The 18,400-nt window shown below is 44.5% G+C and overlaps 1 protein-coding gene across 10 annotated transcripts in view; it reads right to left on the reverse strand.

Moving 5' to 3' along the window:
• The window catches only part of LOC132472485 (uncharacterized), a 152,398-nt gene that overhangs the window by 34,852 nt on the left and 99,146 nt on the right, over positions 1-18,400 (reverse strand). For 2 of the 10 annotated variants that reach the window (XM_060072139.1, XM_060072105.1), the window contains 11 exons: positions 15,633-15,671; positions 15,466-15,502; positions 14,989-15,105; positions 14,306-14,439; positions 12,685-12,723; positions 12,518-12,554; positions 10,761-10,895; positions 5,662-5,778; positions 5,269-5,411; positions 4,209-4,277; positions 2,462-3,431 (listed from right to left, as the gene is read on the reverse strand). In XM_060072139.1, coding sequence (XP_059928122.1) covers positions 2,739-3,431; positions 4,209-4,277; positions 5,269-5,411; positions 5,662-5,778; positions 10,761-10,895; positions 12,518-12,554; positions 12,685-12,723; positions 14,306-14,439; positions 14,989-15,105; positions 15,466-15,502; positions 15,633-15,671 — 1,560 coding nt within the window. In that variant the 3' untranslated portion in view covers positions 2,462-2,738. Of the gene's footprint in view, positions 1-2,452; positions 3,432-4,208; positions 4,278-5,268; positions 5,412-5,661; positions 5,779-10,760; positions 10,896-12,517; positions 12,555-12,684; positions 12,724-14,305; positions 14,440-14,988; positions 15,106-15,465; positions 15,503-15,632; positions 15,672-18,400 lie in introns of those variants that run through there. The other 8 variants (XM_060072115.1, XM_060072132.1, XM_060072179.1 and 5 more) reach the window with 8 other exon arrangements.

The raw sequence follows: 18,400 nt of genomic DNA on the forward strand, positions 1-18,400 counted from the left end.
TGATGTAGTAGCTAGGGTTTTTTAAGATAAGGTTTTGCTAACCATGCTGCCAACCAACGTCAGAATCAGAATCTCTTTATTGTCATTGCACAAAGTGCAACGAAATTGGGGTAAAAGCTCTCAAAATAAGTGCTTTTTAAAACAAAAACTAAATGAGAAAAGGGTTATTTTTTAAAAATAAATATAGAATGTTAAAGAACTCAAACAAATATATTAGGGCTGTCAGTTAAACGCGTTATTAACGGCGTTAACGCAAACCAATTTTAACGACGTTAATTTTTTTAACGTCGCTATGAGCTTTTAAAAATCGGTAAAGAGAGTTCATAAGTTGAGTTTTATTTCAACATTAACAATAACAATGTCTTAACATTAACAATAACTTAAACTATTCAAAACATTCCAAAACCATTATGTGAATAGTTTCCCATATCCAACCTTTAATCTAACTTTAAAAAAGTCATTTCGAGTCATCTTTATCAAGTCTAAGTCAAGTCTGAAGTCATGAAGACCAAGTCAAAGTCAAGTCGAGTCTTTTATCAGTGTTAGTCAAGCAAGTCTCAAGTCCTCAAATGGCAAGTGGCTATGGCGTCCTCTGTAGACCTGTTTGCTCTGTATGCGAACTGGTGGGGGTCAGAAGTGGTTGGCAGGCTTGTTGTGATGTGGCTCCGGACTAGTTTCTCGAAACACTTCATGATGACTGGTGTAAGGGCCACCGGCCGGTAGTCGTTGAGGCTGCTGACAGTAGTCTTTTTTGGTAGAGGAATGATTGTGGAGGACTTCAGGCAGGGTGGGATCTTGCACTGGGACAGGGACTGGTTGAATATATCAGTGAAGACATCAGCCAGTTGGTCAGCGAAGTCTCTCAGCACTCTCCCCGTCACAGCATCCGGTCCAGCAGCTTTCCTAGGATTCACTGCCCGTAGTGTGCGCCTCACCTCATGTGCCTGCACTGTGAAGATGTCGTTGCTGGGGGCTGGTGGATGTGATGGAGCCACCTCCAGTGTCTCAGCCTCGAAGCGGGCAAAGAAGCAGTTTAGTTCCTCAGATAGCGAGGCATCAACGTTGGTTACTGTGAGGTTGCTGGACTTGTAGTTTGTGATGTGTTGGACCCCCTGCCACACCTGCCGTGAGTTGTTGCTGCTGAAGTGGTCCTCAATCTTCCTCTTATATGCTGTCTTGGCCTCCCTGATGCCTCTCTTCAGGCAGGATCTGGCAGCGCTGTAATGTACCACATCTCCAGACCTGAAGGCAGTGTCCCTCTCCTTCAGCAGGGTCTGGACGTCTTTTGTCATCCAGGGTTTTTGGTTTTGATATGCCCGGATGCGCCTGTCCACAGTGTCAACACAATGCTTGATGTAGCAGAGAACGGTGTAGGTGTACTCTTCCAAGTCCTGATTTTTATAAATGGCCCAGTTGGTATTTCCAAAACAGCATGGCAAGCACTGCGTGATACTAGCCCTATTGGTTCAGCGAGCCCCTGGTTTTTCCCTAATCAAGTGTGGTGGTGATGATTATGCATGACTAGGTTGGTTCATAACCCTGATTTTCGTGTGCTTGAGGTTGGTCCCCCCTCACGTGTGTGCAGTGTTCAGTGTGTGCTGTGTGCAGCATTTTACAGGTTTGCAGTGTGTCAAGTGAGGGCAGGGTGTGCAATGCGTGCAGTGTACTGAAGTGGGCTCGACATAGTAGTATGGTAATATCGTAGCACCAGTCTACCCCCTGGCTTAGAGCCATTCCTTCTCCCCCTCCCACCTAAGTGATAGACTCAATCTTACAGAGTGTCATATGATTGTGCCAATAAAGTATATTTGTTTATAATTGATCCATTGACTGCTGTTGTGGTATTTGGGGGATTCCTTGTAAGAGGTTTGCGCGACACTTCAACTACCGACAGCCCAGGGCGAGACGCGTAGTGAATGCCTTTGGCATATTGGCTGCGCGCTTCCGAATCTTTGGCCGTCCAATTGACTGCCAATCTGAAAAGGCGGTGAAGATTGTGAAGGCGTGCGTGGCTCTCCACAACTTCCTGGCATCCACCGAACGAGCCAGATACATGCCCGCCTCCTTTGTGGATACGACCGCTGACACCGGAGAGGTCCAGCCTGGAGAGTGGAGGCAGCATGTTGAGGGGGACCGGAATATAGTCGACGGACCACGGTGTTCGGTCGGCAGAGCCAGACCATCTCAGAGAGCGGCCCTTGTCAGGGAGCAGCTGGCAGATTATTTTCTGTCAGATGCTGGCGTGTTTCCCCACCAGTGTGCTACGATTGGGTATGCGCACTGACCAATAAACGTATTGTTCACTTGGAAGCATGACTTTTAATTTATTAGTTATCACATCACACAAATTAACTAATTTGGTTTACTTCAAACTCAATAATTCATATCCATATAAAATGTTTATACAACGAGCTACTGCCTTGACAGATGAATGAATTATTTACGTGTACGCCTATAGCCAAAGCTATAACGCATAATGTCCACAGAAATTATATGGTAGGAAACATTATCAGAGAAAAGGGGTTTATTTATCAAATACAGAAACTTGACCCACCATACATGCACACATTTTTCATTCACTCAAAGAGGCTATAAACTGAACTTATGTTTCAAACAGAACATGAACACACAGAACATGAACACACAGAACGTGAACACAAAACATTACGTAATTAATTAAAATAGGCTAAAACAAATAAGGCCAGCAATAGAAAGAATATCGGGTGACAAGAAAATCATTAAATTGGCTCATAATCCCGCATCAGCTGTCTGATGTCGCTCATCGCAAAAGCACTTTTCCCCTGTGGAAGGGTTTGCATGAATTGCCACAGGTAATTGGTAAAGGAGAAGTGAATGTCATTCATATCTCGTTCCCTCATCCTGTCTCTCTCATTCTCTCTCTTCCTCTCTTCCACCCTTTCTATCGCCTTCTCCATCTCCTGCCGAATTTCCTGCAGCCTATCGAGGCGGGCAGTCTCGCATGGATCAGTATTCGGCCTGACGCTTTTCCTCTTTCTTTTACCCCCACGGGAGGCTGATGAACTCGGGGTAGGGGGATGAGATGATGGGGTAACTGACTGAGGAACGGACGAAGCCACTGCAGTCAGGGTGGTGGCAGGGTGGGGTGGAAGAAGAGAAGAGGTAGAGGCAGAAGTCATCAGAGTGGTGGTAGGGTCAGATAGTGAGGAAGAGGTGGCAGAAGCCACTCGTGTCGCGTGGGAGGATGGGGTGGAAGAAGGGAAGAAGATAGAGGTAGAGGTAGAAGCCATCAGAGTGGTGGGAGGGTGAGATGTGGAAGAGGTAGTGGTTAGAGGGTCAGATAGAAGTGGAAATTGGGATAGGGATGAGGCGGGGTTGGGGGTTGATGGAGGTGCTTGATCTGCCTCCAAATTAGGCCTTTCCTCCTCCTCCTCATCGTCTTCCTCACCTGCCTACAGAAAGACACCTGTTTTCAAACATCCTGACCAAGTAAATAGCCTACCATTACAAAATACATTGAAAACAGTCTCTCTCCACACACACACACACACACACACACACACACACACACACACACACACACACACACACACACACGTTGATTATGCCCACATACCGGAAAATTTGGTGGACCTTTGCCTGATGAACTCGCTCAACCAGCTAAGTTGGGAGGACGCGTTTTGCTACGCGTCGACGCATAATGGCGGCCGAAACGTCGCGTCGCGTAGCCTTTTGGACTTGTATGCGTAGCGATGCGTCGACTATGTAACGGCCCTAAGCCTAACAGAAGTAATACGTGTATAATGCATAATAGTATCGGAATGATTCCTTATAAGTAATGGTATAAGTAAAGGTAGCACAAGTATGAATCATAGTAGTATTGCTATGATACCTTATTAGTATTTTAAGTATTAGTAGTAGAATTAGTACTAGTCTGATAGATAGTAGCATTGGTATGATAACTTACAAGTAGTAGCATTTGTCTGATAAATAGTAGAAGTAGTACTAGTAAGATACATAGAAGTATTGGTTTGAAAACTTATAAGTAGTAATATAAGTATGATAAGTAGCATTTAAATGAGCGGAAATAGAATAATATTAGTATTTTGTATGATAAATAGAAGTAATGGTATGATAAGTAGTCCTGAACAGCCTTCCCAGCTGTTTAGGATCTTTTCTTTGACCAATCAAACATGTTGCAACTATCTCCAACAGACAGAGGGACTCACCAGGGCTTGAGGGTCTGGATGGCACAGTAGACATTCACACTGCTCAGAGTGTAAGTGCAACATCTTCCTCTGGAAGGATCAAGAACACACGCTCTCAGAAATATGTAAAGGGTATGAATGATACTAATGTGAACTCTCACATAAACCCACACCTATTCCATATTTTATATATTTTGCTGTACACACACAAACACACACACTTACATAGGGCTGGGAAAAATCGATATAGGAGCAACTACATAAAAAGTTGTTTGTGGCCCTGAGCAGCTTGCAGCCACGGTACCATGCGCTCTGTTTACATTGGATGTATCGCAACGGCGAGGCGCACACAGCCTTTTAGCCGTGTTCTGTAAGTATTCTAGAACACACAGGAGTCCTGGAGCTCTATATCTAAATAATATCATATTATACATAGATATCTATGCCATATAATATTATCACGGCCAAAGCTGTGTTAGCCTCCAGACGATATTATGAATCTCAAACGGCCGCGTCGGGTTCTCCGACATCTCTGGTTCTTCCACGTCCACATCAATCTGAAGTAGACTGAACCACGACATGGAGAACAAAGGGATTTTTGCCCGCGATTATTGACAGCGGTTGTCTCCCGCCGAGCACCACCGCGGTCCCTCAGCGGGAAGCGGGAAGCGGGGCTCAAGCGGGAGTCATTTGCGGCCAACAATCCCTTTCTCCTCCATGTCGTGGTTCATGTACTTTAGGGAGTCAAAGCCAAAGTTCCTTTCCCCCAATTCCTTCTCAACCATGGCTGAGATAACCCCAACGACAGTCTCGCTGTAGAAATACAAGATACGTCAAAGAACCGGCTTGTTATGCGCCATAACACCAACAGTAAACACTTGCGTCACAGTGGCGCTCGCACGGTCGTGTCTCATTGGCGGGCAAAATTCTCTGGTCGGGCAAGGCAGAGAAACGGGATGAGCTTAGATCCTTTATGACGACATATGGGACCCCATTCCAAATCAGCAAAAAAAAAATATGGCATAGGTGTGGGTGTGAGTTCACATTAGTATCATTCACGCACACACAGAAAGTGTGTTACCTCAATGAGACTGCTGCTCAGCGGCTGTCCTTCCCATTGGATGTCCCTCCTCCAGAGGGCGTTAGGCATTGCTGAACCCTGCTCCACGAACTCCACTGGACTCATCAAACGGTCTTCTGTCCGAATACTGTTCCCACACCTCCCTGGAGAAAGAGGACCTTCAGCCATCCGACCACGCCTGACCAGACCATAACTCCCCTCACTTTCCTACAGCGTTCATAATGCCACGCAACATTTAACAAATGCTGTTCTTCATGCCATGATCATAATCGATGTGTATGCATTTGCCATGTCTTTTTTAAATAAGTTCATCAAAGTTCATTAAATTAGCTATATTTTGGTCCAGGAAGACAATTGGCAGTCAGGAATAGGTAGACAGATAGACCCTTATACCTGAGGCAAAGTGGCTCTCGTGCAGCATCCCACTCATAGCTTCACATATCACTCTGAACTCATTCTGGCCGACCATGGGCCTCTCGTCTGTCACTTCCTCCAGATCATCTCCTTGGTCTGGATATATATATGTACACGTACAACATTTGAATTAATAATTAAGTCAACAATGCTAATAATTCCATTGCTCAAAATGCTAATTCTAGTATAGGGTTGCTGTAGGTCTCAACAAGATAAATTTAAGACCTGTTGAAGACTTATGAATGCAATTTAAGACTTATTTAACCTACATACTGGCAAAAAAGTATAAAGGATATGAAGGAAAATCAAAGTACCATAATTACTTGCAAAGTAAATAAATGTATTTGCATTCAAAATTACAAGACTACACAGAACTGTGTGTACGTAAGAGTATAATATGCAATGCTACATTCAACAAAAACATAGATCCCAGACATAAAATGTCTGCAGCTGGTGGTTACTCTAACTGATTAGCCACATGCAGTGAGTCACATAATATATCAGAGAGCGTGATTCATATAATCGCGTGTTATAGGTGCCTATAATGTAGTACTCCATAAGACATATCTGTTTACAATTAGGAGATACGACAGATACAAACCAAAGTTAGGTTTGTGGAATTTCGCCGAATATGCTGACGTGAGCTATGCCTCATTTAGGTAAATATGCTTGTGTCTGCCACATACAACCGTTTGTGAACCATTAGAATTACAGGGTCATTGTTAATGCAGTGTGGGTCACGCTGGAACCACCTTGATGCTCACGATGTGAATACTGAAAAATATTGGGTGATGGCAGGAGTTTGCCGATGGCTTGTAACAGCGGTTTTATTTTTTTCTGACTTCCCATGCGACTCTAATGCCGTTATACCGAAAGTTCCTAATTTGAGCGTTTTCTTGCACAAGGTACAGAGCTGTTGAAGTTGCACTTAGCCATAGATGAAATTAATGTTAACGCAAACATGTATCCATTTTTTAGACGAGAGGAGACGCCACTAGGCCCTGCAACACACTGTTTTGGGGCACATGACGCTGGATGTGCTCTGATAAATTCTAACCTGATTGAAGCGTTTTACTGGCATTACTGGTTATTGGTTCCAATGCATTTTTAAAACCTGTCATTGTCAGGGTGTGGGTGTTTCCCTGTGTTTCCCTCCTGTGTTGATTGCTGTTCCCTCCCCTAATGTGTCTCAGCTGTTCCTCGTTGTGTTTGTTATTTAAGCCCTCGTCTTCCTTTGTTCCTTGTGCTGTCATTGTGGTTTGCTGTGGTTGTTGGTGGTGGCTAGTCCTGCGTGTTCCGTGTTCCCTGTCGTCTCCCGAGTTCCCTGTAGTCTCCCGAGTTCCGAGTTGTCTCCCGAGTTCCCTGATTCCTGTGCCTTAGCCTTTAGGCTTGAATAAAGTGCCGTTTCCTGAAACCGTCTGCGTTTGGGTCCTACCTGCCTGCATGCACCCGCAGTTCCTTAGTCAGAATGACAGCACCACTATGGGACCCAGCGGACGCTCAATTTGGCCGTAAGTTGGAGGATTTTCTAGTCATGTTAAATAAGGCAATAGATCGCTGGGAGTGTTTGGGGGACCACCTGGTTCCTCCTGGTACTCCAGCTCCCGCACCGACTCCGGTCCCCGAGCCCTGTCCTGTTCCTGAGCCCACTCCTAGCCTTCCAGAGGGGGACCGGCCTCTTCGCCTGCTTGAGGTGGTCCGCCCTCCGCTCCTGCCTGAGGGGGCCCGCCCTCCAGACCGTCCAGGGGAGGCACGCCCTCCGCTCCTGCCTGTGGGGGTCCTCCTCCACTCCTTCCCGAGGGGGGTTCCCCTTCAAGGCCTTCCACCAGAGGGGACCCGCCCTCTACCCTGTCCACCAGAGGGGACCCGCCCTCTACCTGGCCTGCCTCCTGAGGGGACCCGCCCTCTACCTGGCCTTCCTCATGAGGGGACCCGCCCTCTACCTGGCCTGCCTCCTGAGGGGACCCGCCCTCTACCTGGCCTTCCTCCTGAGGGGACCCGCCCTCTACCTGGCCTTCCTCCTGAGGGGACCCGCCCTCTACCTGGCCTTCCTCCTGAGGGGACCCGCCCTCTACCTGGCCTTCCTCCTGAGGGGACCCGCCCTCTACCTGGCCTTCCTCCTGAGGGGACCCGCCCTCTACCTGGCCTTCCTCCTGAGGGGACCCGCCCTCTACCTGGCCTTCCTCCTGAGGGGACCCGCCCTCTACCTGGCCTCCCTCTTGAGGGGACCCGCCCTCTACCTGGCCTGCCTCCTGAGGGGACCCGCCCTCTACCGGGCCTTCCTCCTGAGGGGACCCGCCCTCTACCGGGCCTCCCTCTTGAGGGGACCCGCCCTCTACCTCGCCTTCGCCGGCCTCCTGAAGGGTTCCGCCTTCACCGCTGCCGGCCTTCTGAGGGGGTTCTGTGCCACTGCAGGTCTCCTGAGGGACTGAGCCCTCATCGTCCTTACCGCCGGCCTCCTGAAGGGTTCCGCCTTCACTCTGCCTCTGCTTGCCCCCCAGGCCGTCCGCCTGAGGCTCCCTGCCATGCCCTGGGGCAGTTTTCTGGCCGCCCGCCTGACGTCCCTCGGCTCTGCCGCAGTCCATTTTTTTTGATTCCCCCCTCCTGGCGCCCCTCCACCCACCCGTTTTGGGTTTGACTTTCTTTGCTGGTCGTGGGTCGCCTGGGAGTCGACCCTTAAGGGGGGGGTACTGTCAGGGTGTGGGTGTTTCCCTGTGTTTCCCTCCTGTGTTGATTGCTGTTCCCTCCCCTAATGTGTCTCAGCTGTTCCTCGTTGTGTTTGTTATTTAAGCCCTCGTCTTCCTTTGTTCCTTGTGCTGTCATTGTGGTTTGCTGTGGTTGTTGGTGGTGGCTAGTCCTGCGTGTTCCGTGTTCCCTGTCGTCTCCCGAGTTCCCTGTAGTCTCCCGAGTTCCGAGTTGTCTCCCGAGTTCCCTGATTCCTGTGCCTTAGCCTTTAGGCTTGAATAAAGTGCCGTTTCCTGAAACCGTCTGCGTTTGGGTCCTACCTGCCTGCATGCACCCGCAGTTCCTTAACAGTCATAATCTTATCTAAAGAGCCAGTGAACTCGAAACCACTTTGTTTTAAACGTGGTTGTTTGTCTTATATGATCATCAACATAATAATCAATGTAATTTTATCACTGTTACTGGAAAAAAGACGTCAGACTACTTTTTCCGAGGTAGTCTGATGTCACGATGAAGGGGCTCCGGCGGCGCGCTGTGTGTGGATTTGTGGAGCTCTGTCTGGGAAGCGGTTGACTGTGGTGTCGCAAGAAAGTTGGGCTTTTCAGACACTCATAGCAGAATGACACGATGTGTGTGGCTGGTGAAGCTCCATCTGAGCAGCAATGTATTCATATCTGAAGATAAGGCTTACCGGACACATCCAGCATAACGCTACTGTGTGTGTTAGGGCTGGGTAAAAAAATAGATTCATCAATGCATTGCAAATTATTTGTTCTCGATTCAATTTCGATTCCGATTTTCTTTTAAATCGATTATATTTTTTATTATATTTCCATCCGTTCTTTTTTTCAATATGTTGGTGTGAGCTATTATTTTTTTTATTTTGAACATTGAGCCCCCTTTCTGGTTTGTCTAGGATGAAATAGAGTGGTTGAATCAAGTATCGTAGCGAAATACAGTTTCTATCGTGTTTTATTGCACATTTAGCGCATTTTGTAAATCCCATGGATTTCTGTTGGAAGACTCATTGCTCGTTGGCCGGAAACGGAAAGGGGGGGTGTTCACGTTTGGTTGTAGTCCTTTGCTCGGTTCTAGCCCTACTGTTAAGACGGACAACCGAGCGAAAAGACTACAACCAAACGTAAACAGCCCCCCTTTCCGTTTCCGGCCAACAAGCAATGATTCTAGGAGGTATTCTAGTCCGCTGATCGAGCCAGAGAGCTAATGTAATGGATTGTAGATATTTATAATTTGAAATTCGTCCCAGCCTTTATACCATAGATACTATAGGGTCTATAGTAGGGGTGGGAAAAATAATCGATTCTTTGATGCATCGCGAATCTCGCTAGAACGATTCTGTCTCGATGCAGATAAATGAATAATCAGATTATTATTATTTTTTGCCTGCTGCAACATTATGTTTGTCAGAGAGGGATAATTTTTGAATTTTTTATCTTCACTGTGTATTGGCCAATCTGATTTGTCTTGACACGATTGCGATTCAGCCTACGCATAGCATGCGCTCAAACTCACAGCCAGACACAGGAACTCCTTCTAATTCAAGAGCAGCTTTTCCTTTAATGAAATAGAAAATAAAGATTATAAAGAAAATAAAACTGAAACCTATTTTTTGCATTCTTCGATACCGTGTTAAAATGCAAGCTGCATTGATTATTGCATTGTTCATATAAAGTCATATTTGTGACAAAAGCGTTCTCTCTTATGAAATATAAGATAAGTTAATTCATCTGTTGATGTCTTCAATGATCATCACAAAAGTAGGAAGTGATTAGAAAACTGAGTAGCAAACCCAGATGTATATATATGTTTTTGAAAATCACGCATGGAAATGTACATAAGAAGAATTGTTGCATCGAGATGCATCGAGAATCGCTTCAGAATCGAATCGTTGATCTCATAATCGGAATCGAATCGTGAGGTGCCAAGAGATTTCCAACCCTAGTCTATAGCATATAACCGCGTTTTCTGATTACAGTTTAATGTAACAGTAAGCTGACAACACCGCAACTGCAAATGAACCACACGGAGATAATACTGGCAACCGGTCAAACAAATCTTCTTTTTGCGTTCAGACACCAGAATCAGGCAGTAATACAGTACGTTCAGTTCACGTTCGCCCAAAATATGAACGAGTAACATATCACTGGCTAACCGCACCGCTCATTGGAATGGGCCATTTAAATTGGCATGGGTCGTAACCATGTGGATAACATGCCCCCTCTTTCCAAAAACTCCTTAAAACACATCTGAAGGCTTAAAATTCAGATATTGGATTTTAGCCTGTAATAGCTAATAATCCTTATCATATAAATGAATACTACAATAGTGGTAATACATTTTAATGTGTCCATATGTGGCACTGTCTCATGTACCTGTATCGGAGCGTGGCGTAGAGCAATCATTCCCCTGCAGTTCCACTTCATCCTCCTCATCCGGGCTGGCCTGCAGCTCCTCCTCCTCCCCCTTCTCTTCCTCAATTTCTTCTCCGTTTTCAGGGATAGCTGAAACTGACAATAGAAAAAAAGGTCATGCAAATGTTTGATTTTAATTTGAAGACCAATTCATTATCATATCTGGTCATATTGATTGCATGCTTTTACTGTGCTCAGCCACACCTGTTGATTCACTTAAAGGGACTCTCACCTTTGTTGCATTTTTACACTTTTTTTGGATAAGGTTAAATTGGTATTAATAAGGTAATAACACTCTAATATGCAAGACAGACCCACCAGGAGTAAAAACAAACAATTATTTTACTCTCATAATATTTAGTGAAAACTTCAACCAATAAAATTCTTCGGACCGAATGACCTTATTGGCCGACAGACCTGTCTGTTTGCTGCATGGATATATAAGGTTTTCCGTCTGCTTGTGGCGCATTCGGGCCCGCGTCATCAAGGCGCGTCCTCAACTAGAGGGTTTGTTTTGATTCCACGGCAGACAGTAGCGAGTAGCGACCGTAGCGACTGACGATGGCAGACCAAAGTGGTCCACGGCGTACTGAAACTGCACCATTCAGTCCGCTTAGGGGACTCATCTCGGACTCAGACTCACAGAGTTACCCTCCTCTGGAGCCTCAGGAAGACCTCCAGACTGTTGGCCACCAACTGCACCATTCAGTCCGACAAGGGGACCCGATTCGGCCTCAGAAGCCAAGTGGTCCCGCTCCCCTGGATGATTCTCAGGACCTCCAGACCGTTGGCAACCAACCGCACCACTCAGTCCGATTAGGGGACCCGTTTCGGACTCAGACGCGAAGTTGTCCGGCTACTCTGGAGCTCCAGGAAGACCTCCAGACCGTTGGCAACCAACCGCCACACTCAGTCCGATTACGGGACCCATTTCGGACTCAGACGGACGTTGTCCCGCTACTCTGGAGCTCCAGGAAGACCTCCAGACCGTTGGCAACCAACCGCCACACTCAGTCCGATTACGGGACCCATTTCGGGCTCAGACGCGACGTTGTCCCGCTAATCTGGAGCTCCCGGATGGTAGATATTATGACCCCTGGGAGTCTAAACATAACCCATGGGAGTCTAAACATAACCCATGGGAGTCTAGAACTTTTGTACTGTAGCGACCCTGGGACAGTTAAATACTTTGTGTGTTATGTGTTACATTATATTTCGTTGTCCGTTATGCCAGTTGTTCTATGTGCATGTATTGTAATGTTCTTCTTGTCAATCAGCGTGGGGGCGAATCATTAGGTCAGCTGGGGGAGGGCCTTGGAAGAACAGGAGGGTGGGGGCCTGCACGCGAGTGAGACCGTGTTGGGGGTTGCCGGGGTAACCGGGGTTTGTTTTGTGTCGGTTTTCTGCCGTTGGTTACAATGTTACGGGTTTCAGTGACCTGGTTTTGGTTCATTAAAACTACCTTCAACTACTAATGACTCGACATCATTATGTCACCGGCGAGGTCGTTACAGTACTCTAAAAAATAACGCTTAGTTTTGTACTCTAAAAAATAACGCTTAGGGGGTGGGGCATTGGAGGAAGGCGGGATGATTTGAATGTGCTGTAATTCTCAAATGCAACAAAGGTGAGAGTCCCTTTAAGAGAAAATGCAGTAAAAATACCTAAACTTTACAAGTAAAATGTCAAATAAATGAAATAGAATAACCGCAACAAACCGGTGTTTGGGCTGCAGGGGAGCGTTGATTTCTTAGCCTAGACATGAGAACAAACGAGCAGAAGGAGGACAAACAGCCAAGCATGAATCCTGAGAAAACACAAACCAGCAATCCAAATAATTTTCGATTTTTTTGGATTAATCAATTATTGATTTATGGAAAGTTACCTTGCACTTATTATATCCCGGGCATGTCAGGTGTCCGTCCTGCAACGGGGTTGCACAACACACACACACACACACACACACACACACACACACACACACACACACACACACACACACACACACACACACACACACACACACACACACACACACACACACACACACACACACACACACATTAAGCTACTGGAAAAAGGTTCCTCATATTAGGATATAAACTCCCCTATGTCTTACCAGGCTGGGCTGATTGTGGGTGTGTTTAGCCTTTTGTGTTAACAGATAAGTTATTAAATCTAGATTCAAACACGGTTGTAGAATTTAGATATTTTAAACAGAACCAAAGTGATTGATCACTAGTAGTTTGCTCATGCAGGCATGAACTTTCAAACCTTACACCCAACTCTCTTGCCCCTAAAGGCCGATTTAGGGTCGTTTTAGACGCAGAGACGTAAGCACGTAATTTACACAAGGGACTTGTTTTAGACAAGTTTTGATTTACGGTTCCTTTAAGGTTCCTTAAGGATTGCGCGTGTTGCAAGGGGATTCTCCGCCAGAACAGTAACGAACAACGAACGAATCTGTGGAAGTGGAAATCGCTGGCTTGTTTATATTTATGCACTTCCAGTATTTTCGACGAGAGTAGCAGTAGCTAAGTTTAGGTTAGCGGTCTTTTTCCACACTCTGAACGATGTTAAGGTTGGCGCTTTTATGCTGTAAAACCGGAAATGTGAGATGTGGTTAGCTGGCCAATCACAGTCTTTGCGAGCTGCGTAGGGCCGTAGTGTTTTAGTCGCATAGTCAGGAATTTTGGGCGACGCACTTAAGCACGTAAGGGGGGATATTTTACCGCGCAAGGGGGGGTTATGTATCTTACGTGCTTACGCGTTACGTCTAAAACAGAGCATACATCGGCTTTAACACCCTGTTTGACCTTGTCCCTGCCCACAACCAAAATTGTGAAACATGCCGTCTCACAGACACCTTTTTAAGTGGTGGCTTTATTACTGTTCAGGCATAGGTGTCTGCACTTTCTACTCGAGTCGTGATTCCATACATAAATTAGTATTTTAATATTATATTATATATTTATTATATGAATTATCCTATGTTTTGAAAACTTTATGCATTAATGTCAAGATTTAGAGATCCTAAGATATAGATATTCCTAACATCACTTCTGTCATCTGATAGATTTAACGATTTTTTGCATGAAGTGGTAATAATTTTAGTTTTGGGGTAGGGTTCTACTCCTTTATGGTTTTCCCTGCAGTAAGATTTTAAGCAGGACATAGCGATGTCAGATACATATTACCAACATTTGACAACAGGGGGCACTAAACAAATCCTCCATGTGGTACCTCAGATATCTCAACATTATCATTGTGGTGATGTATAATACACAGCAGAACCAAAGCAGGTGGAGGCTGGGTTTGTGGAGGGCCAAAGCCATCACAGCCCACTTTACCTTGAGTGTGTGGGAGGTGAAAGCTCTTAAATCTGTGGATGTGTGCTTGACTGGACCAAGTCTGCCATCAATTGATAACGCGGCTAATGACAAGCGGGTCCTTCAGTTCGTCCCCTATAATAATTGTTTTTAGGGTTTGGTTCTCCTTTTAAATACCGTCAATAGCTTTTCTAACGTGGTGTCCTTGCAACGGATACTCTTCTTCCAGTTACTGCGGCTGCCCTTGCCGCTAAGCTTCTGAAACGCGCGGGGTGTGTACCACTTCTTGTTCCTCAGGATGCACGGCTCTCCTGAAACCACAGAGACAGTCATAAGGTAAAGACTGCTTGAAGGAGGAAAATAGGTTTAAAAAATAAACTAAATCTCTGGTCAAGCCCACTCTGTTTAACCTGAAGAGACAAATAAAAACCCCATCTTGTTTGGTTTTTCCCTTTCCTCCAGTTGGTTACTGTTTCCAGTGTAACCAATGTCTTTTAAATTTTAAATTGTATATATTTATTTATTTTCAAATGCAATACCTGGTTTGATTTTCAACATTTCCAATGAAAACCATAATAATTAATCTTTAATGTTAACAATAATCCAGAAAGTTTAATCATGAATCCCCTAAACCAAGGAGTAAATCAGGCTTTTACTCCTTTATGGCTCATTTTGTAGTCTTATTAGTTCATTACCTCAAACGCCAAACTGAAAACGTCATTACCAATTCCTTCACATAAATAACAAAACATAAATTCCGTCGCTGTGTTTCTGTACACAACTTTGTATAAACTCAACCCTTGGAACAGGAATAAATTGATCACCGATTCCAGCCTCTAATCAGGCTATTTCCGGCTCACCTTTTGCCAGTTTGTCGCGGTAGAGCGTCCCCTGCTCGTCACCACAGGTAACAGGCAGCTGGTGCCTGTACTTATCCAACGTCGAGATCTCCACATTTTCCCCCTTCGGCAGAGAGGCTTAGGAATATAACACAAACCATATTAATATATTCAGGGTGAAGATTAATTCAATGATACATTATAATGTACCACTGTCTTTCTGGTACTTTATATCAAAGAGACAACCCTGGCTGAATGAAATACATAATTTCAGTCAATAACTCAAGAGAGGCGAGTGGCTTGAACTATACCTAATACCGGATTCAAGGTATTTCAACCAATCAGGACACAGTATTAAGCAATGCATCACAATGCCTGCCTCGTTTATGTTTCAGAGGGGATTTATTTTCTTGAACACCGTGTTGTGAATGGTCAAAAATACCTTGGTTCTGGTTATGGAAAATGTCAAATAAATGAAATAGAATAACCGCAACAAACCGGTGTTTGAGCTGCAGGGGAGCGTTGATTTCTTAGCCTAGACATGAGAACAAACGAGCAGAAAGAGGATAAACAGCCAAGCATGAATCCTGAGAAAACACAAACCAGCAATCCAAATAATTTTTGATTTTTTTGGATTAATCAATAATTGATTTATGGAAAGTTACCTTGCTCTTATTATATCCCGGGCATGTCAGGTGTTTGTCCTGCAACGGGGTTGCACAACACACACACACACACACACACATTAAGCTACTGGAAAAAGGTTCCTCATATTAGGATATAAACTCCCCTATGTCTTACCAGGCTGGGCTGATTGTGGGTGTGTTTAGCCTTTTGTGTTAACAGATAAGTTATTAAATCTAGATTCAAACACGGTTGTAGAATTTAGATATTTTAAACAGAACCAAAGTGATTGATCACTAGTAGTTTGCTCATGCAGGCATGAACTTTCAAACCTTACACCCAACTCTCTTGCCCCCAACACCCTGTTTGACCTTGTCCCTGCCCACAACCAAAATTGTGAAACATGCCGTCTCACAGACACCTTTTTAAGTGGTGGCTTTATTACTGTTCAGGCATAGGTGTCTGCACATTCTACTCGAGTCGTGATTCCATACATAAATTAGTATTTTAATATTATATTATATATTTATTATATGAATTATCCTATGTTTTGAAAACTTTATGCATTAAAGTGTAATTCCGGCGCAAATTGAACCCAGGATCTTTGTTTTGGCATTAAAACCCATCAAATAAGCCTCCCAGATACCTTTTTCATTGAAAATCGAGTATTATAGTTTGCCGGGCGCAATGTTTGGCGTCCATGTTGTTGACTTGGGGCATAGTGTTTCGCTTCTAAATCCGCATTTTTGAACCACTAAATAGCACCAAACCTCTGCAGTAGCATGACTAGGGTCCCAAAACATAAAACGAAGCACAAACAACTTAGTTTGCAAACCCGGAGTTTATTTAAAAAGACAGTTTAACAAGCATTACCGGGAGGTCCGTGTTTACAGGAAGTCCACACAAGTCGATTGCCGAATGCGCCGGAGTTCAGTTCAAGGAGGAAAGTTTTGGAATTTATCATTTATATAATATATATATATAATATATAGCAAGTGTTGACACGTAAATTAAAGGAATTGCATATGTAAGTTACAGTTACAAAATAATTGTTCGCTACAATCAAGCATGGCACGTTGTTGACGGAAGACGCACTGCACACGTGATTGACGCATAGAGTGAAGGACAGCTCAAGCACCGGAGAAGACGACCCATCCACAGCTTGAAGTCAAGAGAGAGATGGTTCGTGTTTGCGTCAAGAAACAAAGTTATAAGCCCTTACTTCATTCGAGGAAGTGAAAGATGATCTTGTGAGTTGTCCAGGTAGGTTAACCTCGATTTATTGTATAAGGATTTGTGGTGGGAATTTACGGACCACGTCAATCGTTTTCTGCGTCAACCGGGTAGAATAAAGTCATCAGAACGTTTAACAATTGCGGTCATATTTGTGTAAAAACGGTACAAGACCATACAACAAACAATCAAACAAACGTTGCAAGGAGAAGTCCATTATCAGCTTCCACTGATAGATTACCATTTTATTAACCAAATGGTAAGGTAGTATTGGGGGGCAATGCTGTCTTGGCAATGTGCATTCCTGGCTTTAGCCAATGCAATGGAGTTCTCCTTGCAACGTTTGTTTAATTGTTTGTTGTATGGTCTTGTACCTTTTTAACACAAATATGACCGCAATTGTTGAACGTTCTGATGACTTTATTCTACCCGGTTGACGCAGAAAACGATTGACGTGGTCCGTAAATTCCCACCACAAATCCTTATACACAATAAATCGAGGTTAACCTACCTGGAAAACTCACAAGATCATCTTTCACTTCCTCGAATGAAGTTAGGGCTTATAACTTTGTTTCTTGACGCAAACACGAACCATCTCTCTCTTGACTTCAAGCTGTGGATGGGTCGTCTTCTCCGGTGCTTGAGCTGTCCTTCACTCTATGCGTCAATCACGTGTGCAGTGCGTCTTCCGTCAACAACGTGCCATGCTTGATTGTAGCGAACAATTATTTTGTAACTGTAACTTACATATGCAATTCCTTTAATTTACGTGTCAACACTTGCTATATATTATTTATAAATATATATTATATAAATTATAAATTCCAAAACTTTCCTCCTTGAACTGAACTCCGGCGCATTCGGCAATCGACTTGTGTGGACTTCCTGTAAACACGGACCTCCCGGTAATGCTTGTTAAACTGTCTTTTTAAATAAACTCCGGGTTTGCAAACTAAGTTGTTTGTGCTTCGTTTTATGTGTAGGGACCCTAGTCATGCTACTGCAGAGGTTTGGTGCTATTTAGTGGTTCAAAAATGCGGATTTAGAAGCGAAACACTATGCCCAAAGTCAACAACATGGACGCCAAACATTGCGCCCGGCAAACTATAATACTCGATTTTCAATGAAAAAGGTATCTGGGAGGCTGATTTGATGGGTTTTAATGCCAAAACAAAGATCCTGGGTTCAATTTGCGCCGGAATTACACTTTAATGTCAAGATTTAGAGATCCTAAGATATAGATATTCCTAACATCACTTCTGTCATCTGATAGATTTAACGATTTTTTGCATGAAGTGGTAATAATTTTAGTTTTGGGGTAGGGTTCTACTCCTTTATGGTTTTCCCTGCAGTAAGATTTTAAGCAGGACACATAGATGTCAGATACATAATACCAACATTTGACAACAGGGGGCACTAAACAAATCCTCCATGTGGTACCTCAGATATCTCAACATTATCATTGTGGTGATGTATAATACACAGCAGAACCAAAGCAGGTTGAGGCTGGGTTTGTGGTGGGCCAAAGCCATCACAGCCCACTTTACCTTGAGTGTGTGGGAGGTGAAAGCTCTTA

Source organism: Gadus macrocephalus, chromosome 2, assembly GCF_031168955.1.
Source record: "Gadus macrocephalus chromosome 2, ASM3116895v1".
NCBI lineage: Eukaryota > Metazoa > Chordata > Actinopteri > Gadiformes > Gadidae > Gadus > Gadus macrocephalus.